At 56.6% G+C, this 16,844-nt stretch overlaps 2 protein-coding genes across 2 annotated transcripts; one reads left to right on the top strand and one right to left on the bottom strand.

Annotated features, from left to right (window-relative positions):
• Positions 1-728: 728 nt before the first annotated feature.
• Positions 729-6,382, bottom strand: P152DRAFT_47454 (chitin synthase). The gene is made up of 3 exons (XM_033681329.1): positions 5,935-6,382; positions 2,322-5,882; positions 729-2,257 (listed from the first exon to the last, which is right to left on the bottom strand). Exons 1-3 carry the CDS (start codon positions 6,222-6,224, stop codon positions 817-819), a joined length of 5,292 nt encoding a protein of 1,763 aa, XP_033533268.1. The 5' UTR covers positions 6,225-6,382; the 3' UTR covers positions 729-816.
• A 2,615-nt stretch (positions 6,383-8,997) lies between these two features.
• P152DRAFT_398530 (uncharacterized protein) lies at positions 8,998-14,898 on the top strand (the record flags this gene model as incomplete). The annotated part of the gene is made up of 4 exons (XM_033676468.1): positions 8,998-9,284; positions 9,364-11,948; positions 12,016-13,240; positions 13,323-14,898. 4 exons carry the CDS (start codon positions 8,998-9,000, stop codon positions 14,896-14,898), a joined length of 5,673 nt encoding a protein of 1,890 aa, XP_033533267.1.
• Between the last annotated feature and the right edge of the window lie 1,946 nt (positions 14,899-16,844).

The following is a 16,844-nucleotide window of genomic DNA, read 5'->3' as shown; positions in this document are numbered from 1 at the left end:
AGTGGACCAAAGGTCGATTTCTCCCGTGGATGATCTGGCCTTGCGCTTAAGGTTTGGAAGTGCGAAAATACAGCGGAAGACCGGTTGCAGAACATAAATATTTATGAAATTGCTGTTGCAGAAAGAAGGAACAAACCCTCTTGACTGGCAACGGTATTGGATTTCGCTCAACTCCAGGTGAAAGAATTCGGAAAAACGAAAAGACGAAACAGAAGGGTTAGATCGAAAAGACTCGCAATGCTTAAGACGAGTGATGTTGACTTGGGATGATGAGGATATTCTGGAAACTTTGTCGCAAGCTGGTTATCATCAAGGAGCTCAATATAAGTAATCGTCCTCTCAGTAATGCCGCGTTTGCATGGCGAAAATGATCTGAGTGACTGGAATAAAGGTTTGCAGTATCCGCGTGGATCCCCCCAACTACTGCAACTTGAGGGACCGGTATTCAGAGACGGTGCCGTACAATTGACAAGATCAAACAATCGTCTGTCCAGAAAAGTGTACAAGTATTCACTAACATGACTGGTGAAACAGTGGACGAAGGTCCAAGAATGTAGTTTTGAGGCAGGAGCACGACATGCTAAAACACAAACGACGAGGTGAAGAGCAGAACGAGGACAGTAGAGTGAACTCATTACCATTAAAATATCTTAGATACCCATGTATTGGATCCAACAAATGCAAGTTCAAAATGCCAAAAGCGCCCGATTCCAACCCCATCCCCGCAGCGCAAATATCGCATCCACCACAAAAGGAATGACTATTATCAAACAAATTTTACCGAAACCAAAGGAATCCAACGCTCTCTTGATCGCCCTACATATTCGCCAACTCATAATCAATCACCCCATCCAAATACACCTTCTTCTCCCCCACCAACGCTGTCTGCAACCGCTGCTCCGCCAACGCCTTCAACTGCTTCTTCGTCACCGTATCCAGATCCACCTCCCGCAAACACTCCCGCACCGCCTCCGCGATCTGCTCGTTCGTCGGCCCGTTCGCCATGTTCTGAAAGTTCACCGTCGACACTGGTCGGCTCACCCCGCCGTACGGGCTGCCACCTGCGCCCGCACCGCCGCCCATTCCCATCGCGCCCATGCCGCCGAGACCGGGGGTGGAGCGGCGCGAGGGGCCGAGCAGGTCCGCTTGGCTGCCAGAGGCGCGGGCGTTCTGCATGTGGGTGAAGTGGTCAGAGAGGTTTCCAGTGCTCTGGCGGACGTCTTGGTTGCCGACGAAGGAGTAGGTAGATTGACGGTTGGCGGTGGAGGCGAAGGGGTTGACGGGGCTAGCGGTAGCGGGGGCGACGTGGGCGCCGGGCGGGAAGGACGTGAGGATGGTGGAGGCGGGGGGGACGGAGGAGTAGACAGAGTGGAGGTCGTCGTGGTGCATGGGGTTCATGGGGATGGCGGGCTGGATGAATGAGGTGTGGTGATTGGCAGGGGCTTCGTAGATGGAGGTGCCGAATTTTTCGAAGGGGGAGGGGGTCCCGGGGGCGGTGGGGATGCCGCGGCGGCCGGGGAGGCCGTTTTGGTCGGCGTAGTCGTCCCAGCGCTGGAGGGGAATGGAGCGGGGGTCGAAGTGCTCGTCTTCAAGGGAGACGACTTGCTTGGTGCCCTTTTCGGCGACTACGATACGGGTGTTGCCCCAACTGAAGTCGTCTTGCTTCCAGAAGGAGTAGACGGGGAGAACGAACGAGTAGATCGGGAAGGCGAGGAGGTAGATGATCATCCAGCCGATATGTTGCCATTGGCGTTTGATGATGAAGATGATCGCCTGGAGACCGTACACCGCGGCCAGCAAGATGATCGAGATCAGCGGGAACGGCCCGCTGCCGGTGGCGACCACGTAGATCAGATACGCCAGATACGCGCACGTCGCCGGCAGGATGATCGTCCCGAACAGATCGAGGATGACCACGAATCGCATGCTGAAGCAACAGAACCCGCACAGGTCCTTCAGGAACATCAGCTCCGCCAGGTTATGGATAGTCGAGTTGATCCAGCGACGTCGTTGCGAGAGCAGGACCGACCAGGTTTCGGGGGCGGCGGTCTGCGCGTAGGCGTCCGGAACGAACCGGTAGGACATGTGCGGGAAGTACTTGGTCATAAGGGTCGTGAGGTACCGATCCTCTCCAAGCGCGAGCAGATTCTTCTTATGCAGGGTATCGACCTCGCAGTCGGCGTACTCGCGGATCAAGTTGTCGGATATAACGAGAGGCTTTCCTTTGTCGGCAGTGCGAATGCGGTACATGCAGAAGCTAGACAAGTTAGCATCGAGAATTAGGGAAGAACCCGTCGAAGCGGATGAAAAAAAAAACTTACCAGCCCGGCAAACACGTCACGCTCCCAAACAAACTCTCAAACGCCTTCGCCAAATGATGACTGATATAATACTCATACACCTGAATCATCGTCCACCAACTCCTTTCCTCGTTCTCCAAGCTCGTTTCCCCACAAATCCCCGCGATCTTCGCATCGTTCGCGCAACTCGCCACCAGCCGATTCAAACTATCCTCCTTCACCATCGTGTCCGCGTCGACCATCAGCAGATACTCGTAGAGCTCCGGGTCGACGCCGATGATGTTGTTGATCTGGTGATACATCTCGAGCTCGAGCGGCGACATGGGCGCGCGATGATGCACGCGATTGAGGAATGACATGAGGAGGACCTGCGAATCCCGCTTCCCGCGGTTCCCCGGCTTCGTTTTCCGCTGTTCGGACTCCTTCCCGACCTTGACGACGACGAGGTACGGGACGACGTTGCCCTCGTACTCGTAGAGGCCGGAATAGACCTTCCCGTAGTTGAGCTGCTCGGAGCCGTTGCCGACGGACTTGAAGGGGAGGGCGGGCGGGTCGGTTTTGGGGTCGACGCCGAGGATGTCGAGGACGATTTTGGGGGTGGGGCGGTCGTTGCCGCCGCCGACGATCATGCCGTCGCAGATAACGGTGATGAGCTTGCGTTTGTTGTCGTAGGCGAGGGCGGTGAGACTGTCGAGGGACTTGCGGAGCTGGTCTTCGCCTTCGGTGTAGGCGGGGACTTGGCAGATGACGAATTTGTCTTGCTGTTCCGGGCGGCGCTTGGAGCCGAGTTGGAGGGCGGCCAGGAATTTCGTGAGGATGACGGAGGCAAGGACGACAGTGAAGGCGAGGAGGATGTAGTTTTGCACTTCGCATTTAGGGGTCTTGCGGAAGTCGGTTTTGCCGGCGTAGAAGTAGTTGTCGAAGCATTGCTTGTGGGCGCCTTTGGTGGTGCGGTTGAGCTTGTCGATCCAGCGGTCGGTGATGTCCTCGCCGGGGTTATTCTTCACCAAGTCCTCGACGGCGGGGTCCAAGAAATTGTAGCGCGGGTCACGCCCCTGGAAACGCTTCTGCGTGTAGAAGTAGTCGGTGAGATCGTAGATGCTGTTGTCGATGATGACCCATTGATGGTTATTATTTTTCCCATCATCCTTCACGAAGTTCTTATCAATGACCAGATCTCCCTTGTAAAACTCCTTCATCCGCGGCAGGAACGACTGCGTGTACCAGTTGATGTCGTGCAGTGCCGTTGTCGGGTCCGTCTGGTAGGTTGGGCCGGACGTGTGGGCGGCGGACGGATCAGTCAGCGTCTCGTTGGTGTCCAGCTTGACCATGGTGTCGGTCACCAAATTCGGACAGGCGATGGTCAGCGGTGGGCGGATGTACGAATCCATATTCACCCCGCCGAACGGTTGCATGTTATCCTTCGTCGTCTCGATCGCCGTGTCGGAGTGCTGAATCCTCCAAAACTTGGACAGATCATACACCTTTCCGGCATGCGAGACCCAGAAATCGTCGTCGCCTTGATGATAACCGACCTCTTTCTTATCCCACGCCTTGTTCCAGTTCGGACAGAGTAGTTTCCCGAACTGGATGATGTAGAACACCACGATGCCGTTTAGCAGGAAGATGATGAACATTAGCACCACCTTCTCCCGCCACGCCAGGCGTACGTCCGGGCGCTTCATCCGCCCGATGTACCGCAGCGCCGGCGAGGGGATCCAAAACGTCAGAGCCCACACCAGACCCACCCAAAACCTTCTGCCCGCCGTGATCGGGCGCGCTTCCACAACGCGATTCTGCCCGAGCTCCGCATCCAGATCATTACCGAACGTGACGCCCTTATGCTCGTCGCCCTTCGACCCCAGCCCATAGTCACCGATCGCGCTCTGCTGCGTCGTCGGCGCGATGCTCTTCGCCAGCCCCGTCGCGCTACTTTGCCGGCGCATCAGATCCTCACGACTCCCGCGCAATGTGGCGTTATCCGCGAACTGGTTCCCAAAGTAGCCGTTTCCCCCCATGCCAGGGCTCGGCGCGGGGAACAGCTCCTGAGCGGGCGGCGGCGGTGGCGGCTCGTTGAGTTTGAGATCGAGCATGCTTTCCGCCTCCCACCACGCGGACTCACGGATCCACACGCGCTCGTGGCCGAGGTAGACCTCGCCATTGCTCCAGCCGCGCTCCATGATCCAGGACTCGACGCCGTCTTTGCCCTCGAGGCATCCGAGGCGGGCGTAGCGGGCAACGAACTCGTCGACGTCGAAGTCGGCGGTGTAGTCGAGGGCGCGGTTGCGGCGGGTGGCCCATTCGGGGAGGCGCCAGGTGCGGAGTTGGCGGGAGACGGCGCCGGCAGACCAGGGGGTGAGGGAAGTGGTGAGGGAGGCGGGGAGATCGTCGGTGGGGTAAAGGCAGAGGTGGAACCAGACACGGGAGGAGGAGATGAGGGCGGAGAGGTCGAAACGGCCAGATTGGGGGGTGCCGAGGAGGATGCCGGCGTTCGGGGTGGGGAGGAGGAGGGACTTGAGGAAGCTGTCGTCGTCGATGGAGTGGGCGACTTTTTCGAGGACGGCCTCGCGACGATCGGTGGCGATGTCCCGGTCGCGGTGGGCGGCGGAGTCGGATCGCATACCAAGCTCATACCCGCACTCCGCGACGGCATTGTTCACCTCCCTTAGCACCGATGATCCTGCCGACTCCACCAACACGCCATCCTCCTTCATCTCCAGATTAATCCCATCGCTATCATCGAACACCGTCTTCAACGCCGCCGCCTTCCCCAACATCTGACCGGGAATCTCCACCACCGTGATGGACACTGAATCGCCGAGATCGACGTCCGCTCCGTGCCCCTCAATCCCCGCCAACTCCGCCTTGATCGCCTCGTTCGCCCGCGCCACCACCCAGTCCACCAACGCTTCGTACACTCCCGCAATCAGCGCCTCGCGGTCGACGGTGTCGCATTTCCGCCGCAACACCTCCGCATCGACATCCAGGAGGTCTGCAGCGTCGTCGCACACCCGCACCAGCACATCCTCGTCGACCAGATACCCGAGGGTGTCCCCGAGCTTCAGGAGGCCGGCGAGCGTGCTGATCAGGTTCCGGAGCGCGGGGCCGCGGATGCCGAGGGATTTGAGGTTCGCACGGAAGTCTTCGGCGGCGGCGGCGTCGTCGGCGGTGGGGAGGTAGGTGGGGGGATGGTAGGTGCCAGAGCGGTTGAGGAGGGAGTAGGCGGAGGGAGCGCGGAGGTCAAGGGCGTCGCGCTCGGCCTGGGAGGCGGAGGAGGAGTTGAGGTAGTAGAAGACGTCGAAGGCGCGGTGGCCGGGGGCGTCAGGGACGTTGAGGAGGCCGAGCTGGGTGTCGATGCCGGAGGTGGAGAGGGCGAGCCGGGCGGAGGCGAGGTCGCCGTCGAGGGAGAGGGCGAAGGTGGCGGAGAGGGAGGAGTGGCGAGGGAGGGAGGGATTGGTTGGGGTGACGCAGTGGGTGAAGGGGCGGAGGACTTGGAGGGCGGTGTAGACGGCGGAGGGAACGGAGATGGGGAGGGCGGAGACGAAGGGGGCGAAGAGGGACGGGATGGATTCGTGAAGGGAGCTGTGGGAGTTAGTTTGAGGATGGAACTTGGAAGATTGGGGAGGGAGCGTACCCAAGAATCACACATGCATCCTCTGCTCGCCGGCGGGCGTGTTCCCATGCTTTTCTACCAAGTTCAACGTCGACTGTGCCGCCATACCGTCCATCGGGGCCGGTATTCGACGCGGTCAACCATGTGTTTACCACCAAGCTGGTGCTGGATTCCAAGACCAGCGGCTGGCCGGATTGATACGACGTATGCAGAGCATTGAGGAGGGTGGTCGTCGATACCTGCTGGGAGGAAGACGTCGGACCCGAGAGGGTTGAGAAGGTGGAATTCCGGTTATTATTGTAACTCGCCATGTTGGCGGTTGGACGACGCTGTCCTCAGGGTGTTGTTGTGTTGATGATTCGATCGATGGATGAATGAATTATATCAATAGTAGATGAATGAATAGAATTTGAGATAGCCTGCAGGTTTCACAAGATATCCTGATGAAGTTGTGCCGACTTCTTCGAGGCTGCAGTTGTCTTCGTGTGTTTCGTCTCGTCAGCACCGAAGGGGATAGAAGCGAATGTCAAGCAAGCGAGAGCAAGATGGGAACAGACCCCCAAGCACAGCAAGCGAATGCAATGACCGTATTAGTCAAGATGAAATAGAATCAATCATGTAACGAAAGATGAAGGATGAGATGAAGTCAAAAACGATGGCAGGCCAACGGGCTCTCATCCAAAGAAAATGGGTGGTGGTCGTGGAAACATGGAGCAGCAACACGTTGTTCTGCAGAACAAGGGGACAACTGATAGACACTCTGACCAACGGAGCAGACGAGGATCCAGCGAACGAGAGGGACCTCACGATGAGCGTATTAGCCTTAGCCCTTAAGCCCTTCGCAAATCGCAGCTAAGACCACGGACTGTTCTCGAACTCGCATCGCTCTGTTGCAGCCTGCAGGATTCTCCACGGTTACCGGAGCATTACACGAAACAAGCCCCCAATCACATTCCCGGACTAATTCCTCCTTATTCTCCTGATGGTGTCCACTGTGCGTTGCCATGTTGATTGTTTAGTTGCATTTAGTATTGTTTCTATCCAGTCTAGCGCGGTAATATTGGGTGAGAGCTGCAGGGGGGCTAATAAGGGATGGTTGTCAGCGCTACGGCGTATCATATTACTGTATCATATTGCCGTGGACGGCAGCGATTCCGATGGTGGCGAAGTGTGTCCCGAATTTAGCATCGCCAAATCCAAATCGTTGAGTGTTGGTCATCCGTCTCATATCATAAGAGAGAGTTTTTTTATCGTCGAGGTTGAGACAATAACTCCTGAGTCCTGGACAGCGGATCGAGGCAAGCAGGATATCCACATGAATGATGTAGCCGCCAGCATGGAGTGGTTCGGTGCGGTTCGTCTACCACCTACCAACTTTTCTTCTACAGGGTCCGCGCAGGGAAACATCTACAACTGTCAACTGTCAACTGGAATGATATATAGGGAAATGGCAATGTTTACACTTGGTCTCATCGATCATTCTAGACCTCGGGTCAGTACAATTCATGTCCCCAGCCAATAGACAATGGGCCCTTTGAATGCCTTCCAACCGTTGTCCAGATGATTCGGATGACTTCGCTGTGAAGAAAAGCGGTTTGTCCTGTGCCGTCCCATCCCCAAACTATGGTCCACCATCCCACGTATGATCATCCGCCAAAAATAGTCGCCCATCGCTTGCTTTCGCTACCCAATACACCATCATCGGGCTCGCGAAGCTTGCTGAACTGTAATATTGTATTGAGGCTTAGGTAGGACGCCTGGCAGTATTCTCTGTCGCCTAACTATTCTCCTTTATCGCCAACAGAAACACCTAAACATATCGTCTACCTCCTCAGCTCTACAAGGATACCCGCCAGAGAAGAAAGTTTCGTTACACCTCGGACGGGACGAATGACGATCACACTCGAGCCACCCGTCCTTCCAAGTTCCATAATGTCCCTTTTCCTGCTCGTGCGGTTCCCCTTTCCTAAAGAGAATTTTTGCCATAGAGCACAGAGCCAGAGCCTAGGCCGTCTCACAGCCGGGCTTGTGCCCGCGGAGCGGAGCTTGGTAACACTTCAGTAACCCCGGACGACGGGGGATCCCTGGATGTAGGAAAATTTGGGGAGATCGAATGATGGTGTTCTGGAAGGTGGAGATGGGAAGCGTCGAGTTTAGTTGGTGGTGGGTGAAGGAGAGGGAGAGGAAGAGAAGAGCGATAGATTCAGCTGAGCTTCAACAGCCCATGAATCAACTACATCCACGAATTCATGAAATTCTCTATACAGAATTCCAGATGGAAATCAACACAAGCACATGCAGCCAAGCATCGATCATTAGACTTGACCATCGCCGCCACTCGATCCCAATTCCCAACGATACCTAATCCAACCTACTACGTATGTTGACTGATGGTCCCTTGTCTAGTGTCCCTGTCTAGTCTCGCTCTGTTTCCTCGAAATAGCCCGCACTATTGTTTTCACCCCGATTTTGCCTCACACCAATGGCCCTAAGATCTACAATGCCCCTAATAACCCCAAGTACAATGGTAATGTAATATACACCCACAGAGGCTTAGTATCATGAACTCTCTCCAAACTCGAAAGTCCCAAGTCCAAACAACTCCGGTGGACCTCACGCCTCACAATTCGCTTTCGTTTCCTGCTCCAGTAACCATCACCACGTCTTTCGCTCCACCACCCGTTCCTCTGGACGAACCTCCCTCGTTGCCATCTTTTGCATCTTCGCAATCTTTCGCTTCTGGTACTATTTGCATTTGGGGTTTATTATCATTCGCTTAATATCACCCGTCGTTGCCAGGTTGCCAGATTCAATTCCCCCTGGAACCCGACATCGTTTTCGAGGTCGTTGCTTGGGAAGAACTGTTGCCTTCCATCCTCATTTCACGCCTCTTGTCCTCGCGAGCAGCCTTCCAACACCTTCGAATCCCAATCTTGTCAATCCAGCTAATCCAACTCCTCGAAATCCATCCTTGGACTCTCGACACCCTTCGTAATCTGCCCTGCGCTCCCCACCAGGGGAGGCTACCCATCATCTCCCATTCCTACCTCACCTCATCCCCTAATTCCCATGGCGTTAAACACCATGTCCAGCTTCCCCTCCCAGCACGCGGAGTCTTCCCTCCACGCCCTCCCCGAACACCTGCAGTCCGATACCAACCTCACCGCGCACCTCGCCAGCCGGTTCCACGCGAACTTGGCCACCGCGACGCTGTCCAGTCGGGCGCTCATCTCCGTCAATAATTTCAAGTCGAGTGCCCAGGGGCCGAATGGCACAGAGGAGGGGAGCGCGTTGGCGGGGGTGAAGGAGTTGGCGTCGAGGGCGTGGACGAGATTGGGACATCGGGGGGAGAATCAGGCGGTGGTATTCTTGTAAGTCTCCTTTTCTTGTTATGCACACTATTCAGAGCTCGTGTTCGGAATATCATAGGTCAAATCTAACTCGTAATAGAGGAGAATCCGGCTCCGGCAAAACCACCCTTCGATCCCACCTCATCTCATCCCTCCTCTCATACACCTCCACCCCCTTATCCGGGAAACTCTCCTACGCCGCCTACGTCTTCGACACCCTCACCACCACCAAGGCCGCCACCACCCCCACTGCCTCGAAATCCGGCCTCTTCTACGAATTCCAATACGACACCTCCACCACCCTCCACCCGGTCCTCATCGGCGGCAAGCTCCTCGACCACCGCCTCGAACGCTCCCGCGTCACCAAAGTCCCCACCGGCGAGCGCAACTTCCACATCCTCTACTACCTCCTTGCGGGCACCACCCCCTCCGAAAAACAGCACCTCGGCCTCGACAATCCAGGCATCGTGGCCAATGAGCCCGGGAGTCGTGCGTCCGCCGGCGGCAAGTTCTGGCGCTATCTCGGCCATCGTTCGCAGCTGCAGGTCGGGATCAACGACGCCGAGGGGTTCCAGGCGTTTAAGTCCGCCCTCCGCAAACTGGAGTTCCCGCGTAGCGAGATCGCGGAGATCTGCCAGATCTTGGCGGCGATTCTGCATATCGGGCAGCTGGATTTCATGATGACGCAGTCGACCACGCCGACGGGCGACGATAGCGGCGGATTCTCCCATGAAGGTGGAGAAGATGTCACGGTGGTGCGGAATAAGGACTGTTTGAACATCGTCGCAGCGTTTTTGGGGCTCCAGGCGGAGGATCTGGAGCAGAGTTTGGGGTATAAAACGCGGACGGTGCATCGGGAGCGCGTGACGGTGATGCTGGATCCGAAAGGCGCACGGGACAACGCGGATGAGTTGGCGCGGACGCTGTATGGGCTGCTCGTGGCGTATGTCATCGAGTCGATCAATCAGCGCATCTGTGCGGTGGAAGACACGGTTGCGAACACAATTTCCATCGTCGACTTCCCCGGCTTTATGCATCAGTCGGCTGGGGGCGATACGCTCGACCAGCTGCTCACCAACGCGGCGGGAGAGTCACTGTACAATTTCACCCTGCAGAGCTTCTTCGACCGACCGGAAGACCTCCTGCAGACGGAAGACGTGACGGTGCCGGCGACGAGCTACTTCGACAACAGCGACGCGGTCAAGATGCTCCTGAAGCCCGGCAACGGCCTCCTCAGTATCCTCGACGACCAAACCCGCCGCGGCAAGACCGACGCCCAGTTCATCGACACCATCCGCAAGCGGTTCACCGGCAAGTCGCCCAGCATCGACGTCAGCGCCGCGACCGCCGTCCTCCCCGGCAGCAACTTCGCCTCCGCCAACGCCGCCGCCTCCTTCACCATCCGCCACTTCGCCGGCGCCGTCGAATACCCAGCCGACGGCCTCCTCGATGCCAACGCCGAGGTCATCGCCGGCGACATGCTCAACCTCATCAACTCCACCCGCAGCTCCTTCGTGCGCGACCTGTTCGGCCAGCCCGCCCTCAACACCATCCACCACCCCCAGGAGAAGACCGCCATCGTACAGGCCTCCCTTGCCAGCAAACCCGCCCGCAAACCCAGCATGGCCCGCCGCAAACTGGGCGCCACTACCCGCGGCCGCCGCGCCGGTCGGCGCACCAGCGAAGAAGAAGACGATGACGACCCCCGCGCCGAACGTAGCGTCTCACGTAGCCGCAACCCGACCACCAACGCCGCGGGCATGCAGCAGGGTGCGGCCGCCCAATACCTCAGCTCTCTCACCACCATCACCAAGTCCCTCTCCCTCCCCAACACCAACCCGTACTTCATCTTCTGCCTCAAGCCCAACGACCGCCGCATCGCCAACCAGTTCGACAGCAAGTGCGTCCGCCACCAGCTGCAGACCTTCGGCATCGCCGAGATCTCGACGCGGCTCCGCAGCGCGGATTTCTCCGTCTTCCTTCCCTTCGGCGAGGTGCTCAGCCTCGCCGAGGCGAAGGGCACGAATGGCGGTATGGGCCTCGGATCAAGCATCGTTGGCAGCGAGCGCGAGCGCTGCGAGATCGTCATCGATGAGCGGCGCTGGCCCGAGCAGGAAGCCCGCGTGGGGAGCACCGGGGTGTTTTTCTCCGAGCGCTGCTGGGCGATGCTCGCGGGCATCGCGGCGGACTCGCTCGTCGGGTCGCGAGGCGCACTTGGCTACCCAGAGGGCGGGGACACTGACGAGAATAACCTGCTGTCGCCCACCGGAGGGCGGTTTGATCCGCAGACGCGGCTGATGGGCTCGAACGGGTCGTCGCCGGCGGCGTTCTACCACGACGACAAAGCGGCGGGGTACTTCGGGCGGGAAGTCCCCGCGGACGGAAAGTCGGAGGCGGGGATCAGCGTGATGACCGGAGGTGACATGTTCCGCAACCTAGCGACGCGGGAGCAGATGGCGGAGAAGGCCGGGGAGAAGAAGATGGAGACGGTGGACGAGGCGGTGGTGACGGGGAGTCGGAAGCGGTGGCTGGTGGTGGTGTATGCGTTGACGTGGTGGGTGCCGGATTTTTTGGTCCGGTTTGTGGGAAGGATGGGAAGGAAGGATGTGCGAGTGGCGTGGAGGGAGAAGTTGGCGATTAATATGTTGATTTGGTTAAGTTGTGCGGCGGTGATCTTTTTTATGAGTAAGTTTCATCCTGCCTTATTTTCCTGGAGATGAGCAGCGTGGACAGCCGTGCTAATATCTTGCAGTCGGGTTCCCCGAACTCATCTGCCCTACCCAACACGTTTTCTCCGCTTCCGAACTTGCCACCCACGACGGCAAAGATGGTCACTCCGCCTTTGTCGCCATCCGCGGCGTCGTGTACGACCTCGACGCCTTCGCTCCCGTCCACTACCCCAATATCGTACCGCAGTCTGCCCTGAAGAAATACGCCGGTGTCGACGCCACGAATCTCTTCCCGGTGCAAGTCTCCGCACTCTGCGAAGGCAAAGACGGCACCATTGACCCGGCTGTGAATCTGAACTACCAGAACTCCAATTACTCCGGGTCGCCCGCCTTGGTGTCGCTGACCGACAACAACGCCAAATACCACGATTTCCGCTCTTGGACCAACGACTCGCGCCGCGACTGGTGGTACGAGAAGCAGATGTACCTCAAAGCGAATTATCAGAAGGGCCGTGTCGGGTACTCCCCGCAATACCTCAAAACGCTCGCCAGCAAGGGCAACTCCATCGCCATCCTCAACGAGCGCGTCTACGACTTTACCTCCTACGTCCCAGGCGGACGCATCGCGCAGTACCCACCAGGCATGGAGCAACCAGAAACCAAACCCGACGTCAACTTCATGGACTCCCGCGTCGTCGACCTCTTCCAGCAGCGCGCCGGGCTAGACGTCACCAAGTACTGGGACGCCCTGCAAATGACGACGGCCGAAAAATCTCGCATGTCTGCCTGTCTGACCAACCTGTTCTACGTGGGCGACGTGGACACGCGGAACAGCACGCAGTGCCAGTTCGCCAAGTACCTCCTCCTCGCCATCTCGTTGGTGCTGGTCAGCGTGATCGGGTTCAAGTTCCTCGCGGCGCTCCAGTTCGGCAAGAAAAACATCCCGGAGAACCTCGACAAGTTCGTCATCTGCACCGTGCCGGCGTATACCGAAGACGAGGACTCCCTGCGTCGCGCTATCGACTCCGCCGCGCGCATGCGGTACGACGACAAGCGCAAACTGCTGGTGCTGATCTGTGACGGAATGATTATTGGGCAGGGGAACGATCGCAGCACGCCGCGCATAGTGCTGGATATTTTGGGGGTGCCGGAGACGACGGATCCGGAGCCGTTGAGCTTTGAGAGTCTGGGCGAGGGGATGAAGCAGCATAATATGGGGAAGGTGTATAGTGGGCTGTATGAGACACAGGGGCATATCGTGCCGTTTATGGTGATTGTGAAGGTGGGGAAGCCGAGTGAAGTTACGAAGTGAGTTTTTCCGTTCGAATTTTTTATCAGTTCGGAATTCGAGGTGGTTCGGAAGATGAGGGAGCATACTGACATTCGACAGACCTGGAAATCGTGGTAAGCGAGACTCGCAAATGGTTCTCATGCGCTTCCTCAACCGCGTCCACTACAATCTCCCAATGGCGCCACTAGAGCTGGAAATGCACCATCAAATCCGCAACATCATCGGCGTCAACCCGACGTTCTACGAATTCCTCTTCCAAATCGACGCCGACACGGTCGTTGCTCCTGACTCCGCCACACGGATGATCTCCTCGTTCCTACACGACACGCGGGTCATCGGCGTGTGCGGCGAGACGGCGCTCTCGAACGCGAAATCCTCCTTCGTCACCATGATCCAGGTGTACGAATACTATATCTCGCACAATCTGACCAAAGCGTTCGAGTCACTGTTCGGCTCCGTGACGTGTCTGCCTGGGTGTTTCTCCATGTACCGCATCCGCACCGCGGAAACGGGCAAGCCGCTGTTCGTGAGCAAGGAGATCATCGAGGACTATAGCAACATCCGTGTGGACACACTGCATATGAAGAACCTGCTGCACTTGGGCGAGGACCGATATCTAACCACGTTGCTGCTGAAACATCATTCAAAGTACAAGACGAAGTACATCTTCCGCGCGCACGCCTGGACCATCGCGCCAGACAGCTGGACGGTGTTCATGTCGCAGCGACGACGATGGATTAACAGTACGGTGCACAACCTGATGGAACTCATCCCATTGCAGCAGCTTTGTGGATTCTGCTGTTTCTCTATGCGCTTTGTCGTCTTCATCGACTTGCTCTCTACCATTGTCCAACCCGTCATCGTCGGCTACCTCATTTATCTCATCATCCTTATTACTCGAAATAGCTCTGTCATCCCCATCTGGGCCTTCGTCCTCCTCGGCGCAATCTACGGCCTCCAAGCCATCATCTTCATCCTGCGCCGCAAATGGGAGATGATCGGCTGGATGATCATCTACCTACTCGCGACCCCCATCTTCGCCTGCGGCCTCCCTCTATACGCATTCTGGCATATGGACGACTTCACCTGGGGCAATACGCGAATCGTCACCGGCGAAAAAGGCAAGAAACTCGTCGTCTCCGACGAAGGGAAATTCGACCCTGCCTCCATCCCCCGCAAGAAGTGGGAGGACTATCAGACCGAGCTCTGGGAGGCCCAGACCCAGCGCGATGACCGCAGCGAGGTCTCCGGCTTCAGCTACGCCACCAAGAGCTTCATGGGTGGCCAGGGCCCCTTCGCCACCCCCGTCACCACCGCCGGGAGCGAATACGGCGGCGCGCCCTACGGGTACCCGGCGCCGCCGTCGCGGCCGATCTCCACGCTCGACATGCCACGGTATGCGGCGGGGTCGCGGCTATCGCTAGTGCCGTCGGGGTACGGCGATATGGCGGGTGGGAGCAACAACCTGGGGATGGAGATGGGCGACATGGCGGCGCTGCCGTCGGACGATGCGCTGCTGGCAGAGATTCGGGAGATTTTGAAGACGGCGGATCTGATGAGCGTAACGAAGAAGAGCATTAAGTTGGAGTTGGAGAGGCGGTTTGGGGTAGGGTTGGATGGGAAGAGGCAGTATATTGGGAGTGCGACGGAGGCTGTGTTGAGTGGGCAGTTGTAGGGGGAAAGTGTGAAGTTGAATTTAAGGGGATTTAAGAACGTGATTTGGAGATGAGGGATTTGAAGGGAGATTGCATTAGCTGGTCGTATTTCTTGGATTAGACGCTGTTGGCGCTGGGTAGGAGCTTGGGTTTGCGGAACCGTGTCTTAAACCTTATTAATGTCTCGCCTTATTGACGATCAGATCTGAAAGAAAGCTTGCTGGTGAACACCTCGAATTGCCACGATGCTCGCTAGTTACTAGAATTGGGGAAGAGTCTTGTTCATCCCCTCTATTCACTACCTTGCGATCCTCGTAGAGGGATACGTGACAATGTTGAGTTTAGGTAAGAACTAGCATGGTAGCAGTAACACTAACTAACATAATCCGCCACCGAGCTAGCCAAACCACCGGGTAGGCCACTTCAACTATACAGCAGCTCGATTTGATCGAACTTAGTCTTGTTCGATAGCCACTTTAGCTAAATTCATATTACCTTCGTTTGAAGGCAATGAAACTTGTTTTTGTCGAGACATCGGGAAAAACGGCGATGATCGTTATTGGTGGTGAGGTGGCTAACTCCGTGGTTTGGCTAGCTCTGTGATGGATTACATTAACTAAACCTATGGTAACTAACTAGCATTAACTAAGTTTAACTCTATTTATCGTATATGGTGGATGGTGGCAGGGCATCCACATGGTGATTTTGTCCATGGTGGTGTCTGAACAAAACATTAATATTGGACATCGTTATCTCCGGCGCTTACTCATGCTTAATAGTTTGCTATAGAACGATCCTAGGGGCTTACAAACGGACACCAATCGCCGCGCTTGAGAAAGAGGCGGACGTTCCCCCAATCGAACTGTACGTCCAAGAACGGGCCGCTCAAAGAGCAGCATCGACGACCTCCCATAAGGTCACTACCCAGATTGAGGGAGCCCTGACGCAAGTCTGGGATGCTGCTTCTGCTCCCCCGAGACGAACTCGAGGCCGACCCCGCCGTGTCCGGTCTAAACACGAACCCGCAATATGTACTCTCCGGACCCAATATGACAAACTTCTGTTCCCCCGGCCCGAACCAGCTAGGGGATATCAGACACAACAGCGAAAAGGCCCGCACCGGATGATCCAGGACGAGTATCGGGCGAAATGGAGGGAGAGATGGCAAGCCGAAGCGGCCAAACCAGGAAGGAGAGCAAGGACATGGAAGGACCCGTGGGAAACCCAGTGCCTTAACCGGTACGACGGCCTTCAGAAACACGAGGCCTCGGCGCTCATGGCACTACGGAGCTACCATTACTAAATCAGTCAATTCAGTGGAATTTCTGACAATAACCCTCTCAAGATGCGAGATAAACTTTAGGAAAAATTTCAACGGGGGGAAAATCTCACCAGCCAATCTCATTTGGTGGGAAAATCCCAAACTCGGGTAGGAAAATCTTACCAGCCTTGAGCAATAGGTGGGCTGGCCAATCACTAGACAAATGATCTTAATCCGTATTCATGGAGCCCGAAGCGGCTCTAGTTCTGCGTCTCAAATAGGGCTCTGCGGTCAGCCAGCTAATTAAGCTTCCAGATCCCCGCGATCTTTTCTTTTCTGATCGAGACACAGAGTAATTAAGATAGTTCGCCCTTCGAGTCCGTTGGGCATCTATAAAACAGTCCCAGCTCTTAACCATACTCCTCATCTAACCTAAGTGCCTTCAAGACAAATGGATACGCTCTGTTCATGGCTATCCTCTTGCTCTAGGAACGGCCATATGTAGTGCCCCCACAGGGCTGTTGGATATCGACCATCCCCTCTTAAGGTTGGGAGAGGTGACATCCCAATACGGCTAGTATCGTGTGAAGTCACCTCCTATTCCTCCAGATCTCCCTACTCCTAGACAAATCAATCAATCACGTATTCATACTTCTACAAAGGCCAGTGGCGGAATCGAAAACCAGCGCAACTAAGGCTCCCCCG

Source organism: Eremomyces bilateralis, assembly GCF_010015585.1.
Source record: "Eremomyces bilateralis CBS 781.70 unplaced genomic scaffold P152scaffold_12, whole genome shotgun sequence".
Classification (NCBI taxonomy): Eukaryota; Fungi; Ascomycota; class Dothideomycetes; order Eremomycetales; family Eremomycetaceae; genus Eremomyces; species Eremomyces bilateralis.
Note: the sequence above shows the minus strand (reverse complement) of the source record. Positions and strands in the feature narration are given on the sequence as shown.

Coding starts and splice junctions, on each gene's coding strand:
- P152DRAFT_47454 (XM_033681329.1), bottom strand. CDS start 6,224: ATGGCGAGTTACAATAATAACCGGAATTCCACCTTCTCAACCCTCTCG. Junction 5,883..5,934: donor GATGCATGTGTGATTCTTGG/GTACGCTCCCTC, acceptor TAACTCCCACAG/CTCCCTTCACGAATCCATCC. Junction 2,258..2,321: donor GTGACGTGTTTGCCGGGCTG/GTAAGTTTTTTT, acceptor TAACTTGTCTAG/CTTCTGCATGTACCGCATTC.